The 20,460-nt window shown below is 54.3% G+C and overlaps 1 protein-coding gene across 2 annotated transcripts in view; it reads left to right on the forward strand.

The window, feature by feature from the left end:
- Window positions 1–20,460, forward strand: part of msi1b (musashi RNA binding protein 1b) — a 145,923-nt gene that overhangs the window by 109,536 nt on the left and 15,927 nt on the right. For both annotated transcript variants that reach the window (XM_078421093.1, XM_078421092.1), the window contains exons 7-8: window positions 11,713–11,761; window positions 19,624–19,706. In XM_078421093.1, the coding sequence (XP_078277219.1) occupies window positions 11,713–11,761; window positions 19,624–19,706 (132 nt within the window). The remainder of the gene's footprint in view (window positions 1–11,712; window positions 11,762–19,623; window positions 19,707–20,460) is intronic.

Here is a 20,460-nt window from a genome sequence, read left to right on the forward strand (position 1 = left end):
TCCTGGAGTGGGAGGGGGGGGTCTACATGAGCCACCTCAGTACAAAGTCAAGTGGGGTGGCTTTCCTGTTGGCCCCGACTTTCCAGCCAGAGATTGTGAAGGTGCAGGAAGTTGTGCCAGGCCGTTTGCTCTATCTGGCCGTGATCCTGGATGGCGTGCCGTTACATTTCATTAACGTGTACGCCCCCAGCACCGGCACGATGCAGGCGCGGTTACTTCAGGAGGTGACTGCTCTGCTGAGCACCATTGATTGCGGAGAGTGTGTCTTCCTTGGGGGGGATTTCAATTGTACCCTTGAGACGCGAGATCGCTCTGGTATTCAGTGTGCCCCTGCAGTGGCGAAGAAGTTGAGAGGTGTGATTGAATCTTTCGAGCTGGTTGATGCGTGGCGGAATCTCCACCCTGATTCCAACGCGTTTTCGCGGAGGTCTGAGGGGGGTGGTTCCCGTATCGACCGTGTGTACATCTCCAGAGCGTATGTCTCCCGGGTCTCGGCGGCCTCTATGAGGACGGTGCCATGTTCGGACCACTGCCTGGTGCGAGTGGATTTTATTCCAGCGCGCACACGGGCTGGGTCCGCGTACTGGCACTTTAATAACCAGCTGCTGGAGGATCGCCGATTCCGGGAGTCTTTCAGGCGGTTCTGGGTGAAGTGGAGAGAGAGGCAGAGGGGCTTCCCTTCCCTTAAGCAGTGGTGGGATGTGGGGAAAGCTTACATCCGTCTTTTCTGTCAGGACTACACGGGAGGGTCGACCAGAAGGCGGGACGCGGCAGTCGAGCGACTCGAGAAGGAGTTACTCGACGCAGAGTCTCGCTTGGGCCGGGTCGGTGAGGACTCCTGTGAGTGGGGAGAGTTTCAGGAGAGGAAGGAAGCGCTGAGGGACCTGCAGCTTGAGCGGTCCCGAGGTGCTTACGTGAGGTCGCGAGTCCAGATGCTGCATGATCTGGACTGGGCTTCACCTTTCTTTCTCTCTCTGGAGAAAGGGCGAGGAGCCCGCAAACAGCTCGTCGAGCTGCTCGCGGACGATGGCTCCTCGGTCACAGACCCAGTGGGGATTAGTGCATTAGTTCGGTCCTTTTATGGAACGCTGTTCTCTGCGGATGGTGTCAGCGGAGAGGCTCAGCGGGCTCTGTGGGAGAGGCTACCGACTATAGATAGAGGGGTGGTTGAACAGCTTGATGACCCCTTATCATTGGAGGAGGTGACTGGTGCCCTGCACCAGCTCAGAAGGGGTAAGTCCCCTGGGCTGGATGGGCTGACGGTTGAGTTTGTTAGAGCCTTCTGGGATGTCCTGGGGGGTGACTACATGAAGGTTCTGGGGGAGAGCCTGGCGACCGGGGAGATGCCCCTCTCGTGGCGCAGGGCAGTCGTTGTCCTGCTACCCAAGAAGAGCGAACTCCGCCTGTTGAAGAACTGGCGCCCGGTCTCTCTCCTCTGTACAGAGTATAAAGTTTTGGCACGGGCGATGGCAAATCGCCTGGGCTCCGTACTATTCCAAATGATCCACCCTGACCAGTCCTATACAGTCCCTGGTCGGTCCATCCAAGATAACATCCATTTGGTTAGGGACCTGATCCATCTGGCCCAGGGCACTGGTCAGTCAGCTGCCTTTCTATCCCTGGATCAGGAGAAGGCTTTTGACAGGGTGGACCATGATTACCTCTTCGGGACACTGCAAGCGTTCGGTTTTGGACCGCATTTTGTGGCCCGGGTCCGGCTTTTGTACACCGCAGCAGAGTGTCTCGTGAAGATTAACGGTGCATTGTTGGCTCCCATTCGCTTTGGGAGGGGGGTACGCCAGGGGTGCCCCATGTCTGGGCAGTTGTACTCGGTCTGTGTGGAGCCATTCCTGTGTCTTCTTAGGAGGCGGTTGGCAGGCCTGGTTCTACCAGGACCGGGGGTGGAGGTGGTTCTCTCGGCCTATGCCGATGACATTCTCCTTACGTTCACTGATCCTGTTGACCTGCGGAGGATGCACGAATGCCAGCAGGTGTTCTCAGCTGCTTCGTCCGCTAGGATCAACTGGAGTAAGTGCTCCGGACTTCTAGTGGGCCAGTGGCAGGTGGACTCCCTGCCGGAAGAGATGAAGGATTATGCGTGAAGTACCACGCACCTCCTCTACCTGGGGATCTACCTGAGTCCCACTGAGGATGCTTGGCCGGCGAACTGGCAGGAGCTAGAGACGAAAGTCGTCGCCCGGCTGGGACGCTGGTCAGGCTTGCTTAGGGTTATTCCTTTCCAGGGTAGGGTGCTGGTCATAAACCAGCTGGTGGCCTCAATGTTATGGTACCGGCTGGCCACTCTTGTCCCGCCCTCTACCTTTGTAAATGCTGTACAGAAGAGGTTAGTGGATTTCTTTTGGGGAGGGAGGAAACACTGGGTCTCAGCCACAGTCCTGAGTCTCCCGCTAGAGGAGGGTGGCCAGTCCTTGGTATGCGTGCGTACCCAGGTGGCGGCTCACCGTCTCAGGACTCTGCGGAGGTACGTGTACGCGGAGCACCCTCCCAGGTGGCACGCTCTGGCCACGTATTTTTTCCGCCAGGGCCAGTGCCTAAGGGGGGTTTGGCGGCTCCCGGTGGCGGGCATCAGCCGACCCGCCACACGGGACATGCCAAGCTTTTACCGCGATGTGTTGAGAGTGAGGAATTTGGTCATCTTCAGTCAGCGCGTTGCTCCTCAGGGGGAGGGGGGTGTTGTGGCTGTGGTGGGGGCCGGTCCTCACGCTGTCGCGGTGGGTGTTGGGGAGCGGCGTGAGCTTGGAGTGATTCCGGCCGAGCTTACCCCCGCTCCGCCGGAACTGCTCATCGGGCCCAGGCTCCGGAATATTTCCCGGGAGCCGGCCCCACACAACTTGAGCCGCCTCTCCCAGATGCCCAGCGTGCCGTTCCGTGATGCAGGCAGACGTTTACTGTACAGGATGCTCCTGCACACTCTGCACCTCCTCGCCTTCGTCTTCCGTCCGGATACGCCGTGGCGATCCGTGTTACCACCTGATGGCGGGGGTGGTCCCCAGTGGAGGTCTCTCTACAAGGGTGTCCTCCCCCTTTACATCGGGGACCTGGGGTGGAGAGTGTTGCACAGAGCCGTTGTGTGTAATAAATTTTTGAGCCGGTTCACGGACACGCCGGCCGCCTGTATTTTCTGCGGCGAGGAAGAGTCCGTGTTCCACATGTACATGGAGTGTGTGAGGTTGCTGCCCCTGTATGAGTATCTGAAGGGGTTGCTCCTCAAGTTTTGGCTGCATTTCAGTCCTACGATCCTGGTGTTTGGGCTTGGGGCTGGGAGTGGGGAGGGCCGGTCAGGAGGGTGGGATTTCCCTGTCGGTTTGCTCCTGGGCCTGGCCAAGATGGCCATTCGTGGGTCCAGGCAGCGGGCGGTCGATGGTCTTGCCAGAGTCGGCTGCCTCCCCCTCTTCCGGGCCTACGTCCGTGCGCGCGTGTCCCTAGAGAGGGAACACGCGGTGATCACAGGGACTCTGGAGGCCGTCCGTGAACGCTGGTCACCGCGGGGGGGGGGGGTTGAGAGCATTGTAAATAATGAAGGCAATGTTGTATTATAATGATTACCTGATGTTTTGTAACCTCTGATTGTGGTTTTGATGTGATGTATCATGTGATTGTGCTGAATAAAGTCTTTGAAAAAAAAAAAAAAAAAAAAAAAGAGAGAGAGAGAGAGAGAGAGAGAGAGAGAGAGAGAGAGAGAGAGAGAGAGTGAGAGTGACAGAGAAAAAAAGCCGCCTCATTATGCTAGTGGATGACCAGCCGTGAAGGAGAGGCCCCATCGCCCTCTTTGTCCTTAATGGAGCCCCGCCGGTTGCCATGGCGACCGGGGGGCCAGAGGTCGTGCTCTTTCATCCCCCCGTAAGGTTGACTGACTGATGCGCACTATAATAATGCAGCTGTAATTTTTTTTCTTTCCCCCCCCCCCCCCCCTCCCTCCCTTTTATCATTGTCCTTTAGGTTAGAAAATTGGAGCTGACATTTAGAAAGGGCGCATTAGGTTGCGCGGTGATGAATGAAGGCCTGCGTGCATTGTGCCGTGGGACGTAGGCTTCTGCCAGTGGGGTGAGAGGACAAAGCCAGAGAGCCACGTCTTTTAATGTGGCTGCTCCTGTTCAGCTCCTTGCCTGCCCATCTTCATAAGATTATGGCTGCTGCCTGATTCTCTATTCCTTCCTTTTATCTCTGGTCCCCCCCCCCCCCCCCCCCCCCCCCCCACTGACCCTTCGTGATGACTGTCCCCCCCATCACCTCCCTTCCTTAGGCTGGGTAAAACAGTGTCCCCCTGACTGCAGGTGTGTAGAGTAGGGGTGCCAACTATCTCACTCCCAAATAAGGGACAAGGTGACGTCACTGCCCCGCTCCCCACGTGACCTCACCCAGCCAGCGGCCACGTGCTCCCGCTCTACCAATGGCGGCCGCCTGGGGCGGGGTGGCGGGTTGCTGCGCTACCTCCGTTAGGCGGCCCCCGGGCCTACACTGTCCGGGCCTACAGTGTCTGGGCCTTCAGTGTCTGGGCCTACAGTGTCTGGGCCTACAGTGTCTGGGCCTACAGTCTGGGCCTACAGTGTCTGGGCCTACAGCGCCCCCCCAGGGCAGTCCTGTACGGGACAAACCAATTTAGCCCAAAATACAGGGCAGTTGGCAACCCTAGTCCCGGCCAATACAGGGCAGTTGGCAACCCTAGTGCGGAGGGAATATGGTACAGGTTTTGATGTTTCCCCGAGGCTGTGTGGCTATTTTGTAAGTCCATAAATTCCTAAGTTGTAGGAGCAGAATTAGGCCATCCGGCCCATCAAGTCTACTCCGCCGTTCAGTCATGACTGATCTATCTTTCCCTCTCAACCCCATTCTCCTGCCTTCTCCCTGTAACCCCTGACACCTGTACAAATGAATAATCTATCATTCTCCACCGTTAAAATATCTATTGACACGTCTGGCAGTGAATTCCACAGATTCATCACCCTCTGATTAAAGAAATTCCTCCTTGTCTCCTTTCTAACGGTACGTCTTATTCTGAGGCTGTGGCCTCTGATCCTAGACTCTCCCACTAGTGGAAACATCTCTCCACATCCACTCTATCCAGGCTTTTCACTATTCGGTAGCTTACATTGCGACCGGACTGAGTACAAGCGCCAGAGAACTTGGGTTCGATCCTGACCTCGGCTGCTGTCTGTGTGGAGTTTGCACGTTCTCCCTATGATTGCGTGGGTTTCGGTGAAGTTCCCCGGTTTTCTTGCACATCTCAAAGACTTGCGGGTTGGTGGGTTAATTGGCCTCTGTAAATTGCTCCCAGTGTCTAGGGAGAGGATGAGAACGTGGAATTCCATAGCACTAGTGCTGGAGTAACTGAACAGGTCAGGCAGCATCTCCAGAGAACAACATGTCCTATACACTAGTCCCACCTGCCTGCGGTTGGCCCATATCCCTCTAAAAACGTGCCATGTATTTGTCTAAATCTTTCTTAAAGGCTGGCATAGTAAACAATAGATTGATAGAAAGTATCTGTCGGAAGGAACTGCAGATGCTGATTTAAACCCGAATTTAGACGCAAAATGCTGGAGTAACTCAGCATCTTTTGAGAAAAGGAATAGATGACATTTCGGGTCGAGACCCTGTTTCTGAGGAAAGGTGCAAACTCGAAACATCACCTATTTCTTTTCTCCAGAAATGCTGCTAGCATTTTGTGTCTATCCTTGATAGAAAGTATTGATAGAAATCTGTATTTTGCACCTGTTCATCTGTTCAAATACTCATTTGCCCACGTGTTAAAGCAAGCAAAGGCTGCCAAAGCAGAACAGATACTGGGAGTGGAACTGTTGTACGATCGGCAACTGATGGTTCATCAGTCACATTTGTTTAAGAGTCTTTTAGATGGAGATGCAGGGAATGCTTGGGATATGGGTCACGTGCAGGGAGAGGAGCTTTGTGTTCGCCATGGGCACTGTGGGCCGAAGGGCCTGTTGCAGTACTGTACTGTTCCACCTTCTAACTAAAACTGGTTAGCAGGTTCACCCAGCTAAAATGGATGCCCCAGTTTGCATGCTTCCCAGAAGAGCTATGACATACAAGTGCAGGGTGAGTCCTCAGAAGACGAGAGTTAAAGTGGAGCGTTTTCCTTTTTGATTTGAAACCCCCCTTTTGAGTCAGAGTGCGAGAGAGAGAGAGCGCGAGAGAGAGAGAGAAAGAGAGAGAGAGAGAGAGAGAGAGAGAGAGAGAGAGAGAGAGACCAGTTCTCAGGCATCAGACTCCAAAGTGTAGTTCGGGCTAACAAAACCCTGCTTTCTGTCCCTGACCTCTTGAGTAGAGTGGATGTGTGTGCTTTTGCACTGCTGAGAAAGCTGTGAAGAATAAATCAGCCCTTGGTGGGCGAGGAGGACAAACAGCTATGTAAATGCTTTCTCAGAGGAACAATCTCGTCCTTTCACGTTGTAAATGATTGCAGAATTATTCATGCAGGAGGTATTTTCTGGCGTGAAGCTTTTCCAAAGTAAGATCTAACTGGTCGTGCTACATCCATTAATTGAGGGCAGCAGGATTGTATTTAAAGTGAAGCTGTGTGTTAATGTGCAGGCAATTAATTGCTGGGGTTTTAACCCATCGCACATGAGATACCATGGGCAATTTAGTTTAGTTTGGTTTAGAGACGCAGCGCGGAAACGGGCGCTTTCTTTGGCCCACCGATTCCGCGCCGACCAGCGATCCCCGCACACCAACACTCTCCGCACGCGCGCACGAGGGTCAAGTTACAATTACAATTATACCAGGCCAATTTGGAGTGCGGGAGGAAACCGGAGATCCCGGAGAAAACCCACTACAGGTCACGGGGAGAACGTACAGACTCCGTGCAGACAGCACCCGCAGTCAGGATGGAACCCGGGGCCCTGGCGCTGTGAGGCAGCAGCTCCACCACTCTGCCACCGCGACGCTCAAATTCCGAAGCTCCATTTTAGGTCAACGTGGAGCCCGGGACAAGAATGAAAGCACTGGTCTGTCAACAATGACAAAATGTCAGTGCCCGCCCGAGCTGATCGACCGCCTCCTCTCCCCCCCCCCTCACATCATCCAGCCTGTCGGTGATGTTCTCCAGCTTGTCTTGTTACGTTCCTCTCTGCCCCATCAGTCTGTGGCTCTCAAACCACTGTCTCATTCTGTACTAAAAGTAGAGTTGGGGTGCTACATTTTTCAGAGGTCATGCTGATTATAAGGCTTACTCTTGGACTGCTCAGTGCATTACCAGGATGAGCTCCAGTCTCTTTACCATAATTAATGCAGCCACTCATCACTTGTCTGCCTTGCATTTGTGTGTGACTTTATCTCTCTCTCTCTCTCCTCTCTCCTCTGTCCTCTCTCCTCTCTCCTCTGTCCTCTCTCCTCTCTCCTCTCTCCTCTCTCCCCTCTCCCCTCTCCCCTCTCCCCTCTCCCCTCTCTCCTCTCTCCCCTCTCCCCTCTCCCCTCTCCCCTCTCCCCTCTCCCCTCTCCCCTCTCCCCTCTCCCCTCTCCTCTCTCCCCTCTCCCCTCTCCCCTCTCCCCTCTCCCCTCTCTCCTCTCTCCCCTCTCCCCTCTCCCCTCTCCCCTCTCCCCTCTCCCCTCTCCCCTCTCCCCTCTCTCCCCTCTCCCCTCTCCCCTCTCCCCTCTCTCCTCTCTCCCCTCTCCTCTCTCCCCTCTCCCCTCTCTCCCCTCTCCCCTCTCCCCTCTCCCCTCTCCCCTCTCCCCTCTCCCCTCTCCCCTCTCCCCTCTCCCCTCTCTCCCCTCTCTCCCCCTCTCCCCTCTCTCCTCTCTCCTCTCTCCTCTCTCCCCTCTCCCCTCTCCCCTCTCCCCTCTCCCCTCTCCCCTCTCCCCTCTCCCCTCTCCCCTCTCCCCTCTCCCCTCTCCCCCTCTCCCCTCTCCCCTCTCCTCTCTCCTCTCTCCTCTCTCCTCCTCTCTCCCCCTCTCCCCCCTCTCTCTGTCTCTGTTTCTCTCTGTCTCTGTCTCTCTCTGCCACCCCCCCCCCCCCCCCCTCTGTGTTTGGTAGTATCTTTGTGAGCTTTCCCTTCTGTTTACTAGTTTGTGGTTGCCATGTATTCAGAGACGATAGGGAAAAAGTTTTTTTTGCTTTCTGCTCCATGCTGCACGCCAATCCTTGTGGAACACGTGCAGTAGTGAGTGGAAACGTTGTGCTTTAACAAGACAAGCTGGTGGCTGTAAGCTGTTAGTGGGTTCCCACGTCCAGGTGCTGATGGGCTGTGCCATTGTCTGAGACATAGTGTCGGTACACAGGAGTGCCCCGTGACAGGGACCAGAGTGCTGCCGCACAGCCTGTCGGCAGTGGTTTGGTAACCACCTTGGGAATCCCGGGAAAGTTTGGTGTACGCAGAGGAACCGCAGAGGGAGTTTGGCAAAGGCACGGCGGTGCAGCGGTAGAGTTGCTGCCTTACAGTGCTGGAGACTCCGGTTCCATCCTGACTACCAGCTGCCGTCTGTACAGTGTTTGTACGTTCTCCCCGTGATCTGCGTGGGTTTTCTCCTGGAGCTCCGGTTTCCTCCCGGGTGTGGCAAATGCCCACAGGGGACGTGGTGGCAGCGTGGGGAATGGCTGATGCCTGCAGGAGTTCTGGTGGCGTTGCCGGGTGTGACTGTTGCCCACAGGATTCTCACAGGATACATCACCTGTATCCGCTGTTCCAGGTGTCAACTCCTGTACATCGGTGAGACCAAGCGCAGGCTCGGCGATCGTATCGCTGAACACCTCCGCTCAGTCCGCCTTCACCTACCTGATCTCCCGGTTGTTCGGCACTTTAACTCCCCCCTCTCCCATTCCCAATCTCACCTTTCTGTCCTGGGCCTTCTCCATTGTCAGAGTGAGGCCCAGCGCAAATTGGAGGAACAGCACCTCATATTTCGCTTGGGCAGCTTGCACCCCAGCGGTATGAACATTGAAGGTATTTATTCACAAAATGCTGGAGTAACTCAGCAGGTCAGGCAGCATCTCGGGAGAGAAGGAATGGGTGACGTTTCGGGTCGAGGCCCTTCTTCAGACCGACTGATTGTGAATAAATACCTTCGATTTGTACCAGCATCTGCAGTTATTTTCTTATACAGTATGAACATTGACTTCTCTAACTTCAAATAGCCCTTGCTTTCCCTCTCTCTCTCTCTATTCCCTCCCCCTTCCCGGTTCTCCCACCAGTCCGACTACATTCTATCTCTGTCCCGCCCACTCCCCTGACATCAGTCTGGAGAAGGGTCTCGACCCGAAACGTCACCCATCCCCTCTCTCCAGAGATGCTGCCTGAGTTACTCCAGCATTCTGTGTCTGCCTTGGATTCCCACAGGGAATGTGTGGGCAGTGCCAGGTGGCGTTGGTGGGCACACTGCCTGCTGTGCCAGTGGCTGGGAATGTGCTCCACTCCTCAGTTTCAGTGACCAAGTGTTTAGAAACCTACTGCCCAGCGTGGAGATACCGCTGGACCCGGGGAAAGACAGGACATTGCTGACATCCCCTGCGGCTGCCTCAGCCATGTGGGGAGGGTGAGTTTAATTCATTATCACGTGTACCAAGGTACAGTGAAAAGCTTTAGCTGCGTCACAAATCTTTAACCAGTCAACGGAAAGACAATACATGATTACAATCAATCCATCCACAGTGTACAGACGTATGATAAAGGGAATAACGCTTAGAGCAAGATAAAGGCAATAAAGTCCAATGTGAGATAGTCCGAGGGTTTCCTCCAATGAGGTAGATAGTAGTTCAGGAGGCAGCATGGTGCAGATGGAGTCAGTGGTAGGGAGGTTGGTTTGTGTGATGGTCTGGGCTGTGTCCACAGTTCACTGTGATTTCCTGCGTGCTGCCATGGCTGTCCTGTGCTGTGCTGTGACAGCTTTGGCCTTTGGAAAGGTGGGAATGACTCACACTGTGAACGGGAGGGCATCGGCGAAAGGAGACCAGGAAGTTTAAAACTTCCAAACTGGGGGCACTGTGGTACCAAACCTCAAACATTGACCCAATCAAAAGCAATGTCCCAGCCACTGAGTGGAAAGCAAATTCTCAAACTTCAGCCAGTTTTAGTTTTGTTTTCTTCGAGATACAACGTGGAAAAACGGGCCCTTCGGCCCACCGAGTCCGTGCCGACCAGCGATCACCCCGCGTACTTACGCTATCCTACGCACGAGGGACAATTTTACAATTCTACCAAAGCCAATTAGCCTACAAACCTGTACATCTTTGGAGTGTGGGAGGAAACCGCAGCTCCTGGGGAAAACCCACGCGGGTCACGAGGTGCATGTACAAACTCCGTACAGACAAGCGCCCGCAGTCAGGATTGAACCCGGGTCCCTGGCGCTGTGAAGCAGCGACTCTACCGCTGTGCCACCAGGCCGCCCTAGTGATGCTTGTCACAGTAATCCCAGTGAGTGTGCACCACCAACTAATAATCACCCCTTCACACTCGTTCCATGTTAGAGCAGATTGACAAGATTCTTGATTAGTACGGGTGTCAGGGGTTATGGGGAGATGGCAGGAGAATGGGGTTGAGAGGGAAAGATAGATCAGCCATGATTAAAGTAGACCTGATGAGCCAATTGGCCTAATTCTGCACTTAGAACGTATGAAGTTTTGAATTTCGGGGAGGATCCATGTGAGCAGCTAGATTTATTTTTTAGATTTAGAGACACAGCGCGGAAACAGGCCCTTCGGCCCACCAAGTCCGTGCCGCCCAGCGATCCCCGCACACTAACACTATCCTACACACACTAGGGACAATTTTTTTACATATTACCCAGTCAATTAACCTACATACCTGTACGTCTTTGGAGTGTGGGAGGAAACCGAAGATCTCGGAGAAAACCCACGCAGGTCACGAGGAGAACGTACAAACTCCGTACAGAACGGCGCCCGTAGTCAGGATCGAACCTGAGTCTCCGACGCTGCATTCGCTGTAAGGCAGCAACTCTACCGCTGCGCCACCGTGCCGCCCTACTACGCTCCACCACCCCAGCCCCTCTTACAAAGGCAGCGAGTGATCCTTTTGCATTTCGCCCAGTGTTCAGTCTCTGGGTCACATGGCCCTGCTGTACGTGTCCATGTTCACACCCTGGGTGGTGCTGGGGAGATGACAGATTGTTTATGCCCCTGATTTATATATTTAATGCCTACACTGAGATCAAAGGAACAGCTACAGAGTTCTGGAAATGCATGACCTGTCAGGTTTTTTTTTTTGTGTTTAGTTTTAATTTAATTTAGAGATACAGTGGGGAAACTTTGGCCTTTTGCCCGCCGGGTCCGCGCCAACCAGTGATCCCGTACCCTAGCACCATCCGACAGAATAGGGGCAATTCATAATCTTTACCGAAGCCGACTTAACCGACAAACCTGTGCGTCTTTGGAATGTGGGAGAAAACCGGAGCACCCGGAGAAAACCACCCACACGGGATGAACGTACAAACTCTGTACAGACAGCACCAGTAGCCAGGATCGAACCTGGGTTTCTGGCGCTGTGAGGCAGTGGCTCTACCGACCGCTGTGCCACCGTGCCGCTCCTGATGTGTGAAGGGAGGCTCAAGGCCCATTGAGGTTCGGGGGCCAGGCCTGGGAATGGCCTGGGAATGGCATGGGACCAGTGCCAGCCTTTACTCAATGCCCGGCCCTTCAACGGCACACTCGAGGCTTTGAGATAAATGTTATATGGGAGTACACCCAGCACGACACTGATACCGTTTGTTTTTCCCCAACAGGTAGACGACGCCATGCTGATGTTTGACAAGACAACTAATCGGCATCGAGGTAAACATCCCATTTGCTTTGTTTCTTGATTGTTGTCACCTTTTGCCTGTACCACGCAGGTTCCTTTGTGCTGTGAATTAATTTCAATGGTGCTTTTAATTGTCTCATGTGCGAACTGCTTTAGACGTTAAGAATACAGCATGGAAACCGGCCCTTCGGCCCACCGAGTTCGCACCGACCAGCGATCCCCGAACACTAACACCGTCTTACACTAGGGACATTTTTAACGTTTATACCGAGCCAATTAGCCTACAAACCTGTACGTCTTTGGAGTGTGGGAGGAGACCGAAGTTCTCAGAAAACCCACACAGGTAACGGGGAGAACGTACAAACTCCGAACAGGCAGTAGCCAGGATCGAACCCGGGTCTCTGGCACTGTCAGGCAGCAGATCGTGGAAAGCTAAGCCATTGCGGGGTACGAGTAGTGATGTCTTGGATCATAAACAAATTTATCAGTGAGGAGGTATTGGTGGTACTAAAGCACAGGAAGGTGACATTAAATCTTGACCAAGTACATCCTCAGATCTTGTGGGAGTCAAAAGAGAGTTAGATTTAGCTCTTAGGGCTAATGGAATCAAGGGATAAGGGGAGAAAGCAGGAACACTGATTCTGGACGATCAGCCGTGATCATATTGAATGGCGGTGCTGGCTCGAGGAGACGAATGGGCTGCACCTGTTTTCTATGTTTCTATGTCTGCTAGTCTTGCTCCCTTCCACAACAGTGTTTGCCCCCAGGTTCTCATCTGCCTCCTTTCTGCTCTTGCACCTGGTTATCCACATTTAGTCTTTGATAGTAGGGGTTACCAGGATACGCAGAGAATGGATCATGGAATGGGTCATCATGGATCAGAGATTGGACCATTGCGTATGGATCACGTGCAGGAGATGGGAATAGTTTAACTTGACATCGTGGTTGGCACAAACATTGGGACTGAAGAGCCCATGCCTGGGCTTGAACTGTCCTAAATTCTGTGTGGTAATGCTTTATAATGTTGGTTGAAAAAGATAGCAATTCTTCAGGGCACATGGTAAATAAAATCTGCTCCTGTCCTCCAATGTTGACTTTAGACTTTAGAGATACAGTGTGGAAACAGGCCATTCGGCCCACCGGGGCCCTTCCTTTGGGGCTGTTCAAAACCTCGAGCCCATCCCAGTGTGTGCACCTAGACTAATCCAGGGGCTGGTCATGTTTGAGAGGGGGCTGGGAATTAGCTGTAAATGTTAGTTTAGAGATGCACAGTGGAAAAAGGTCTTCCGGCCCACCAAGTCCACTCCGACTAGCGATCACCTGTACACTAGTTCTATCCTACACACGAGGGATGATGTTACAGATGCCAATTAGCCTGCAAACCTGTATGTCTTTGGAGTGTGGGAGGAAACCTGAGCACCCGAAGAAAACCCACGCGATCACGGGGAGAGCATACAAACTCCGTACAGACAGGACCTGTAGTCAGGATCGAGCACGGGTCCCTGGTGCTGTGAGGCGGCAACTCCACCGCTGGGCCACCGTGATGGCCCCTTGGGATCCTTTACCATTCACCCAAGGATGGTATGATCTCATCTGTAAGATGCTTCACCAAACTGGTTTGTCAGCTTAAGTTACGTTTTGTGGGCCTGAGTTGGGATCGAACCTCCAACCCGACTCCAGTGAAGAGCAGCCAGCAGCCAAGAATGTACAAAGTAAGGATGATACTCACTTAACCCCCCCTGTTCTCCTTGTGATATTTCGGAGTCAGTGGTTGGAGGCAGAGATTACAAATGGCTGCCTGGGCAGAAAGGAACGTCAAGGTTGGGAGGGAACGGACGGATGGGAAGCTGGAAAAGAATCTTTCTAAGCAGCTGGCTCCAGCACAGAGCCCAGACAAAGGGCACAAAGGGCAGATTGTCAGATGGAGGTGTTGTCTCCTGAGAGCTGCCGGGAATGAAAGGCCCAGCTCAGTGCTGTCATGTGAGCCTGTGACCTGGCTCCCTCCTTGTATTCAGCACAGCTTTTCTGCAGCCTTGATCCCAGCATTAGTGTAATCCGTTACTGCTACTGATACCCAGCGCTCCGAGCTGGCCCCTATTACAGATCAGTGCCGCGCACTGTGGGCTGACTAGCGTTTTGTAAAGCAGTCCCCCAGCCTGGTATCTGTAAAGCAGTTCCCAGCCCCCAGCCTGATGCCTCAGCACATTCCTGCCCTCGTTCATCCTCTCTTCCCCTCACCCCCGCTCACTTTCACACAAGAGCCACCTCCAGCGTCCTGCGTCTGTCTCCCCTCCCCTCCCCTCCCCTCCCCTCCCCTCCCCTCCCCTCCCCTCCCCTCCCCTCCCCTCCCCTCCCCTCCCCTCCCCTCCCCTCCCCTCCCCTCCCCTCCCCTCCCCTCCCCTCCCCTCCCCTCCCCTCCCCTCCCCTCCCCTCCGCTCCCCTCCCCTCCCCTCCCCTCCCCTCCCCTCCCCTACCGTCCCCTCCCCTCCCCTCCACTCCTCTCCCCTCCCCTCCCCTCCCCTCCCCTCCTCTCCCCTCCCCTCCTTGTGATCCGTGATCCTCCCTGATCCTCTCTCTCAAGGTCTCCGTTCCCTACTTCACCAATCCGCCCTCAAAGTCAAAACATCTTTGAGGCCAAATCAGTTGTTTGTTTTGGCATGCGTGTGATAGAGGGGGTCATGTGTATGATGGTCATGTGTGTGATGGGAGGTCATGTGTGTGATGGTTATGTGTGTGATGGGGGTCATGTGTGTGATGGGGGTCATGTGTGTGATGGTCATGTGTGTGATGACCATGTGTGTGATGGGGGTCATGTGTGTGATGGTTATGTGTGTGATGGGGGGGCCATGTGTGTGATAGGGGCCATGTGTGTGATGGTCATGTGTGCGATGGGGGTCATGTGTGCGATGGTCATGTGTGCGATGGTCATGTGTGTGATGGTCTGTCTCAGGCTTACACTAATGCTTATTCCATTCACTTTGTGACCTTTCATCCTGGATTCCCTCATCAATGGAAATAAATTATCTTTATTATTATTACTACCATTTATTCTATCTATGAATTTGCTCAAATCCATCTTTTGCTTGAAGTTAACACCTCAGCCTTCTGAGACGATTTTATTGGTTCATTTTAATTTAGAAAGAGGGGACGTTTAAAAAACCCCCTATAAATGATACTGTTGCCCACTCCATCATTGATGCAAGGAGTACAGATGGCTGGCGGGGTGGTTCTCTGCAGGTCTACACTGACTAGGCCTAGTAGTGAAAGGCCACCATGTTTTAGAAATATAGAAACATAGAAAATAGGTGCAGGAGTGGGCCATTCGGCCCTTCGAGCCAGCACTGACCACCATTCAAAATGATCATGGCTGATCAACCAAAATCAGTACCCCGTTCCTGCTTTCTCCCCTTATCCCTTGATTCCGTTAGCCCTAAGAGCTAAATCTAACTCTTAGAGAACTCTTAGAGTTGCCTCCTCTATCCTGCATCGTGGCTGCTGCTTCACTCCCCCCTGTGCTGTAAACGGGCCCAATCCCCCCAGCTGTGGCCTGTTCTTCACAGTGCGTCTAGTCTCAGTGTAGCTCCACACCATGCAGGGCTGATAGTTCACCAACGGCAATATTCCAGCAACCACAGACATATTAGTCGCAGGCGAAACATGCAAACGTGACCGCATCTGAGAATAAACTTTGCAAATGAATGTCCCATTCTTTTGCAAATTAGATTTTTGCTTATGTAAAAATAGAGTCGAGGCAAGCAGCTCGACAATGAAAACCCTCGGGCGACTGCAAGCTAGACAGTGCAGCCTGATCCACGACCTGTGACCCAGGCCCAGCCCCCTGAACGCACAGATTGTGGCTCCCTCCCTCCTGCTCTGCCACATCTGCCACTGCTGCCCGAACATGTGGCGTGTAGCCCTGGCAACCTGAGGTGGGGCAGTCCAACGATGGCGTGTGAACAGCGGGCAGGGCAGGGCTGGGCTGGGCTGGGCTGGGCTGGGCTGGGCTGGGCTGGGCTGGCTGGTGCAGTGGTCAGAACAAGCAGGACACACACACACACACACCCACACACACACACACACACACACCCACACACACACACACACACCCACACACACACACACACACACACACACACACACACACACACACACACACACACACACACACACACACACACACACACACACACACACACACACACACACACAGAATGCACACACACACACGCACACTCAGAGTGCACACACACACACACACACCCAGTGCACATACACACACAGAGTGCTCACACACACATACACACAGTGCTCACACACACCCACACACACACGCACACACAGTGCTCGTACACACGCACACACACACACACACACACACAGAGTGCTCGTACACACACACACACACACACACAGTGCTTGTACACACGCACACACACACACGCACACACACAGAGTGCTCGTACACACGCACACACACACACACGCACACACACAGAGTGCTCGTACACACGCACACACACACACACGCACACACACAGAGTGCTCGTACACACGCACACGCACACAGTGGGGGGAGGTCTGTGAAAGCAATCAGTTCCCAGTTGCAAACAAAGGCACCTTCGTGTCAAAGCACCCGTGAAAGATTTCCTCCTGCAAAGACACAAGTTGTAGGAGTAGAATTAGGCCATTCGGCCCATCAAGCCTTTCCCGCCGTTCAATCATGGCTGATCTATCTTTCCCTCTCAACCCCATTCTCCTGCCTTCTCCCCATAACCTCCTGACACCCGTACTAATATCAACATAGTTATACTTGTATTTAAATAGCGCCTGGCACTTCTGCATCCTTCCCCAAATGTTTTGGAACAGTACAGCACAGGAACGGACCCTTCGGCCCACAGTGTCTGTACCGAGCTAAACTGGTCTCACCTGCCCGTGCATGGTTCAGTTTAGGTTATTGTCACATGTACCGAGGTACAGTGAAAAGCTTTTGTTGCGCGCTAACCAGTCAGCGGAAAGACAATACGTGATTACAATCGAGCCGTTCACAGTGTACAGATATAGGTTGAAGGGAATAAAAGTGAATACGTTCGGTGCACACCCCCTGATCCCAAACCCCCGTCCCAATAGCTCCCCTGTAATTCCCTGTCATGCGTCGGCATCCTTTTAAACACTTAGCTAAATCACGTCAGCAAACCCAGGCTTAATCCCTGCAACCTGCTTTTGTCCTCTAATGTCTAACCCCTTGGTGAACGAGTCAACATGGCTGCATCTCGGCACGGTAGCGCAGCGGTAGAGTTGCTGCCTTATAGCGCCAGGGACCCGGGTTCCATCCTGACTCCGAGTGCTGTCTTTTTTAATGTTTATTTTTTTAATAAATTATTTAATTAATTAATTACAGTGCATATAACAACAACAGTAAACCCCATCCCTCCCCTTCCCTACATAACCATGAAAACAAACAAACAAAAACAAACAGATAAATAAATAAAAATAAATAAAAAACATAACTGCACTCTGACAAAAAAGACGAAAGCACAAAAAACATGAGTCAAAAGTAATTTTCACAATTCATATATTTCAGTATTTTCACTGCTGGATTCAAAGAAGGTACAAAAGCCTGTGGCATTGAGGGGATAGTTTTACTTGTCCTTAATATGCTGCAGCACTGGGTTCCATATGTTGAAGAACTTTTGAGGGTTGCCAGACAATTCATATCTCAGCCCGAGCTGTCTGTACGGAGTTTGTACGCTCTCCCCGTGACCGCGTTGGTTCGGTTTCCTCTTGCACTCCAAAGGCGTACGTCTTGTGTGTTAATTGGCTTGTGTAATTGTGAAAATTGTCCCCAGTCTGCAGGAGAGTGCTAGTGTACGGGGTTGGCGTGGATTGGATGGGCCGAAGGGCCTGATTCCACAGTGTATCGCTAATGTCTAAAAACCTCTCAAGTCTAAATTGTGACGAGACCTTCCACCAGCGCAGGCATAGGACTTACAGGTTTAGAGGTTAATTGTCCCTGGTGTGTAGGAGAGGGGGTGACCACTGGGGGGGAGGGGGTGACCACTGGGGGGGAGGGGGTGACCACTGGGGGGGAGGGGGTGCGGACTCAGTGGGCCGGAGGGGCCGTTTCCTCGCTGTATCTCTCAAGTCCCACACAATCGGTGAGCGTTTCCAACCTGCCCATATCCCCAAAGTACTGGGGGTGACGTTTAGTCACGGGCAGCCTGGTGTGGAGGGAGCTGTGTGGTAGGAAGCGAGACGGCGGTGAGTGGAACTGGCCTGGCTGTTGTTTAACGCGAGGAGCCTGGTTTGGACAAAAGGGGTCAAATCTGCCGTGCTGTATTATTAATGGAAACAGAAGTGCGGCTGAATTATTCATGGCGACGACTCAGCGGGTGTGTGAGAGCGAGGGTAGGGTTACAGCGCTCACGCCTCGGCCACCACCAGTCAACAGCACCCTCGGGTGCCTTCCCCCCCCCTCCTCACACCCACCCGCTGCTCCTGACAACTCACCCCCTCGCACCTGCAGTTCCTTCCTACCCAGAATGTCCGTGCTGAACAAGCCAAGTGAAACTTGCCACCACCAGTCAACAGCACCCTCGGGTGCCTTCCCCCCCCCTCCTCACACCCACCCGCTGCTCCTGACAACTCACCCCCTCGCCCAGGAGGGGCCCGGATCCAAGGCCACTAGGACCCTCCCCCTCCCCCCGTGTGAGGTCACCGGACCCCCCCCCAGGACCCTCTCTGTCCCACCCCCCCCCCCCCAGGACCCTCTCTGTCTCATCCCCCAGGACCCTCTCTGTCCCACCCCCTCCCCCCCCAGAACCCTCTCTGTCCCACCCCCTCCCCCCCCCAGGACACTCTCTGTCCCCCCCCAGGACCCTCTCTGTCCCAACCCCCCCAGGACCCTCTCTGTCCCACCCCTCTCCCCAGGACCCTCTCTGTCCCCCCCCCACCCCCCCCAGGACCCTCTCTGTCCCCCCCCAGGACCCTCTCTGTCCGTCCCCCCCGCAGGACCGTCTCTGTCCCACCCGCACCCCCCCAGGACCCTCTCTGTTCCACCCCCTCCCCCCAGGACCCTCTCTGTCCCCCCCCCCACCCCCCCCCAGGACCCTCTCTGTCGTCCCCCCCCAGGACCCTCTCTGTCCCACCCCAGGACCCTCTCTGTCCCACCCCACCCCCCAGGACCCTCTCTGTCCACCCCAAGACCCTCTCTGTCCCACCCCCACCCCCCCCGGACCCTCTCTGTCGTTCCCCCCCCAGGACCCTCTCTGTCCCACCCCCCCCCCAGGACCCTCTCTGTCCCACCCACCCCCACGACCCTCTCTGTCCCACCCCCACCCCCCCCCCAGGACCCTCTCTGTCCCACCCCACCCCCCAGGACCCTCTCTGTCCCACCCCACCCCCCCAGGACCCTCTCTGTCCCACCCCACCCCCCAGGACCCTCTCTGTCCCACTAACTTGGCCTCCACAGCAGTCTGTGGCAATGAATTCCACAGATTCACCGCCCTCTGACTAAAGACAGCACCGTATCTTGTGGAAGGGTCGTTCAGGTAACAGAGGGGAAGAACCTGTTCCTGAGTCTGGCGGTGTGCACTTTCAAGCTTCTGTGTCCTTCTGCCGGGCAGGAGCAGGGAGAAGAAGGAATGACCGGGGCGGGATGAGTCTTTGCTTGTGTCTAGGAAGGAACTGCAGATGCTGGCTTGTCTGGAGAAGGGTCTTGACCTGAAACGTCTCCCATCCCTTCTCTCCAGCGACACTGCCTGTCCCTCTCAGTTACTCCAGCACTTTGTGTCTATCTTTGGTTTAAGCCAGCACCTGCAGTTCCTTCCTACCCAGAATGTCCGTGCTGAACAAGCCAAGTGAAACTTGGTTCACGTGCCTCTCGTTTGCCTTTCAGGGTTTGGCTTTGTGACCTTTGAGAGTGAGGACATCGTGGAGAAGGTGTGTGAGATCCACTTCCACGAAATCAACAACAAGATGGTGAGTGAGGAGCGTTTACGTTTGGCGATACGGCACGGAAACAACCCTTGGGCCACTGTGTCCGCGCCGACCAGCGATCCCCTCCTTCAAACGTGATCTACGCGGTCCCACTTTCAAGTTCACTCTCCACACACTGGCAGCAACTCACAGCGGAAAGTTAACCGACAAACCTGCACGTCTTTGGGATGTGGGAGGAAACCGGAGCACCCGGAGTAAACCCACAGGGAGGGCGTGCAAACTCCACGCAGACGGTACCTGAGGTCAGGGTCAAACCGGGGTCTCTGGTGCCGTGAGCCAGCAGCTCCAGCAAATGTGCCACTGTCATAGAGGCGTACAGCAGGGAGACAGGCCCTTCGGCCCAACTTGCCCGTGCCGACCAACATGCCCCATATATGCTAGTACCGCCTGCCCGCGTTTGGCCCATATCCTTCTAAACCTCTGCTAAGGCTTACTGTGCCCTTCTAAATGTTGGCGGGTGTGTGGAGGTGAGGGAGTGTGGAGCGGTGGGGTGGGTATGGTGGGTTACTGGGTCTGTGTATCCCAGGGACAGTGGGTGCCTGGTCCCCTGCCCCTCCTCACTGTCTCAGGGGAACGTTGGCACATCACACCACCTGGCCAAGCTGGCCATTTGTGAGTCACGGCGCCAGGCAGCTCTGCCCCTTTTCCAGGGTTAAGCCCCTTGAGAAAGAACGCGCGGTGTTCACGGGCACCATGGGGGGGTTCCGGGACCGCTGGGCACCGCGCGCGGTGTGGG

The sequence above is a fragment of the Rhinoraja longicauda genome, chromosome 25, assembly GCF_053455715.1.
Source record: "Rhinoraja longicauda isolate Sanriku21f chromosome 25, sRhiLon1.1, whole genome shotgun sequence".
Taxonomy (NCBI): domain Eukaryota; kingdom Metazoa; phylum Chordata; class Chondrichthyes; order Rajiformes; family Arhynchobatidae; genus Rhinoraja; species Rhinoraja longicauda.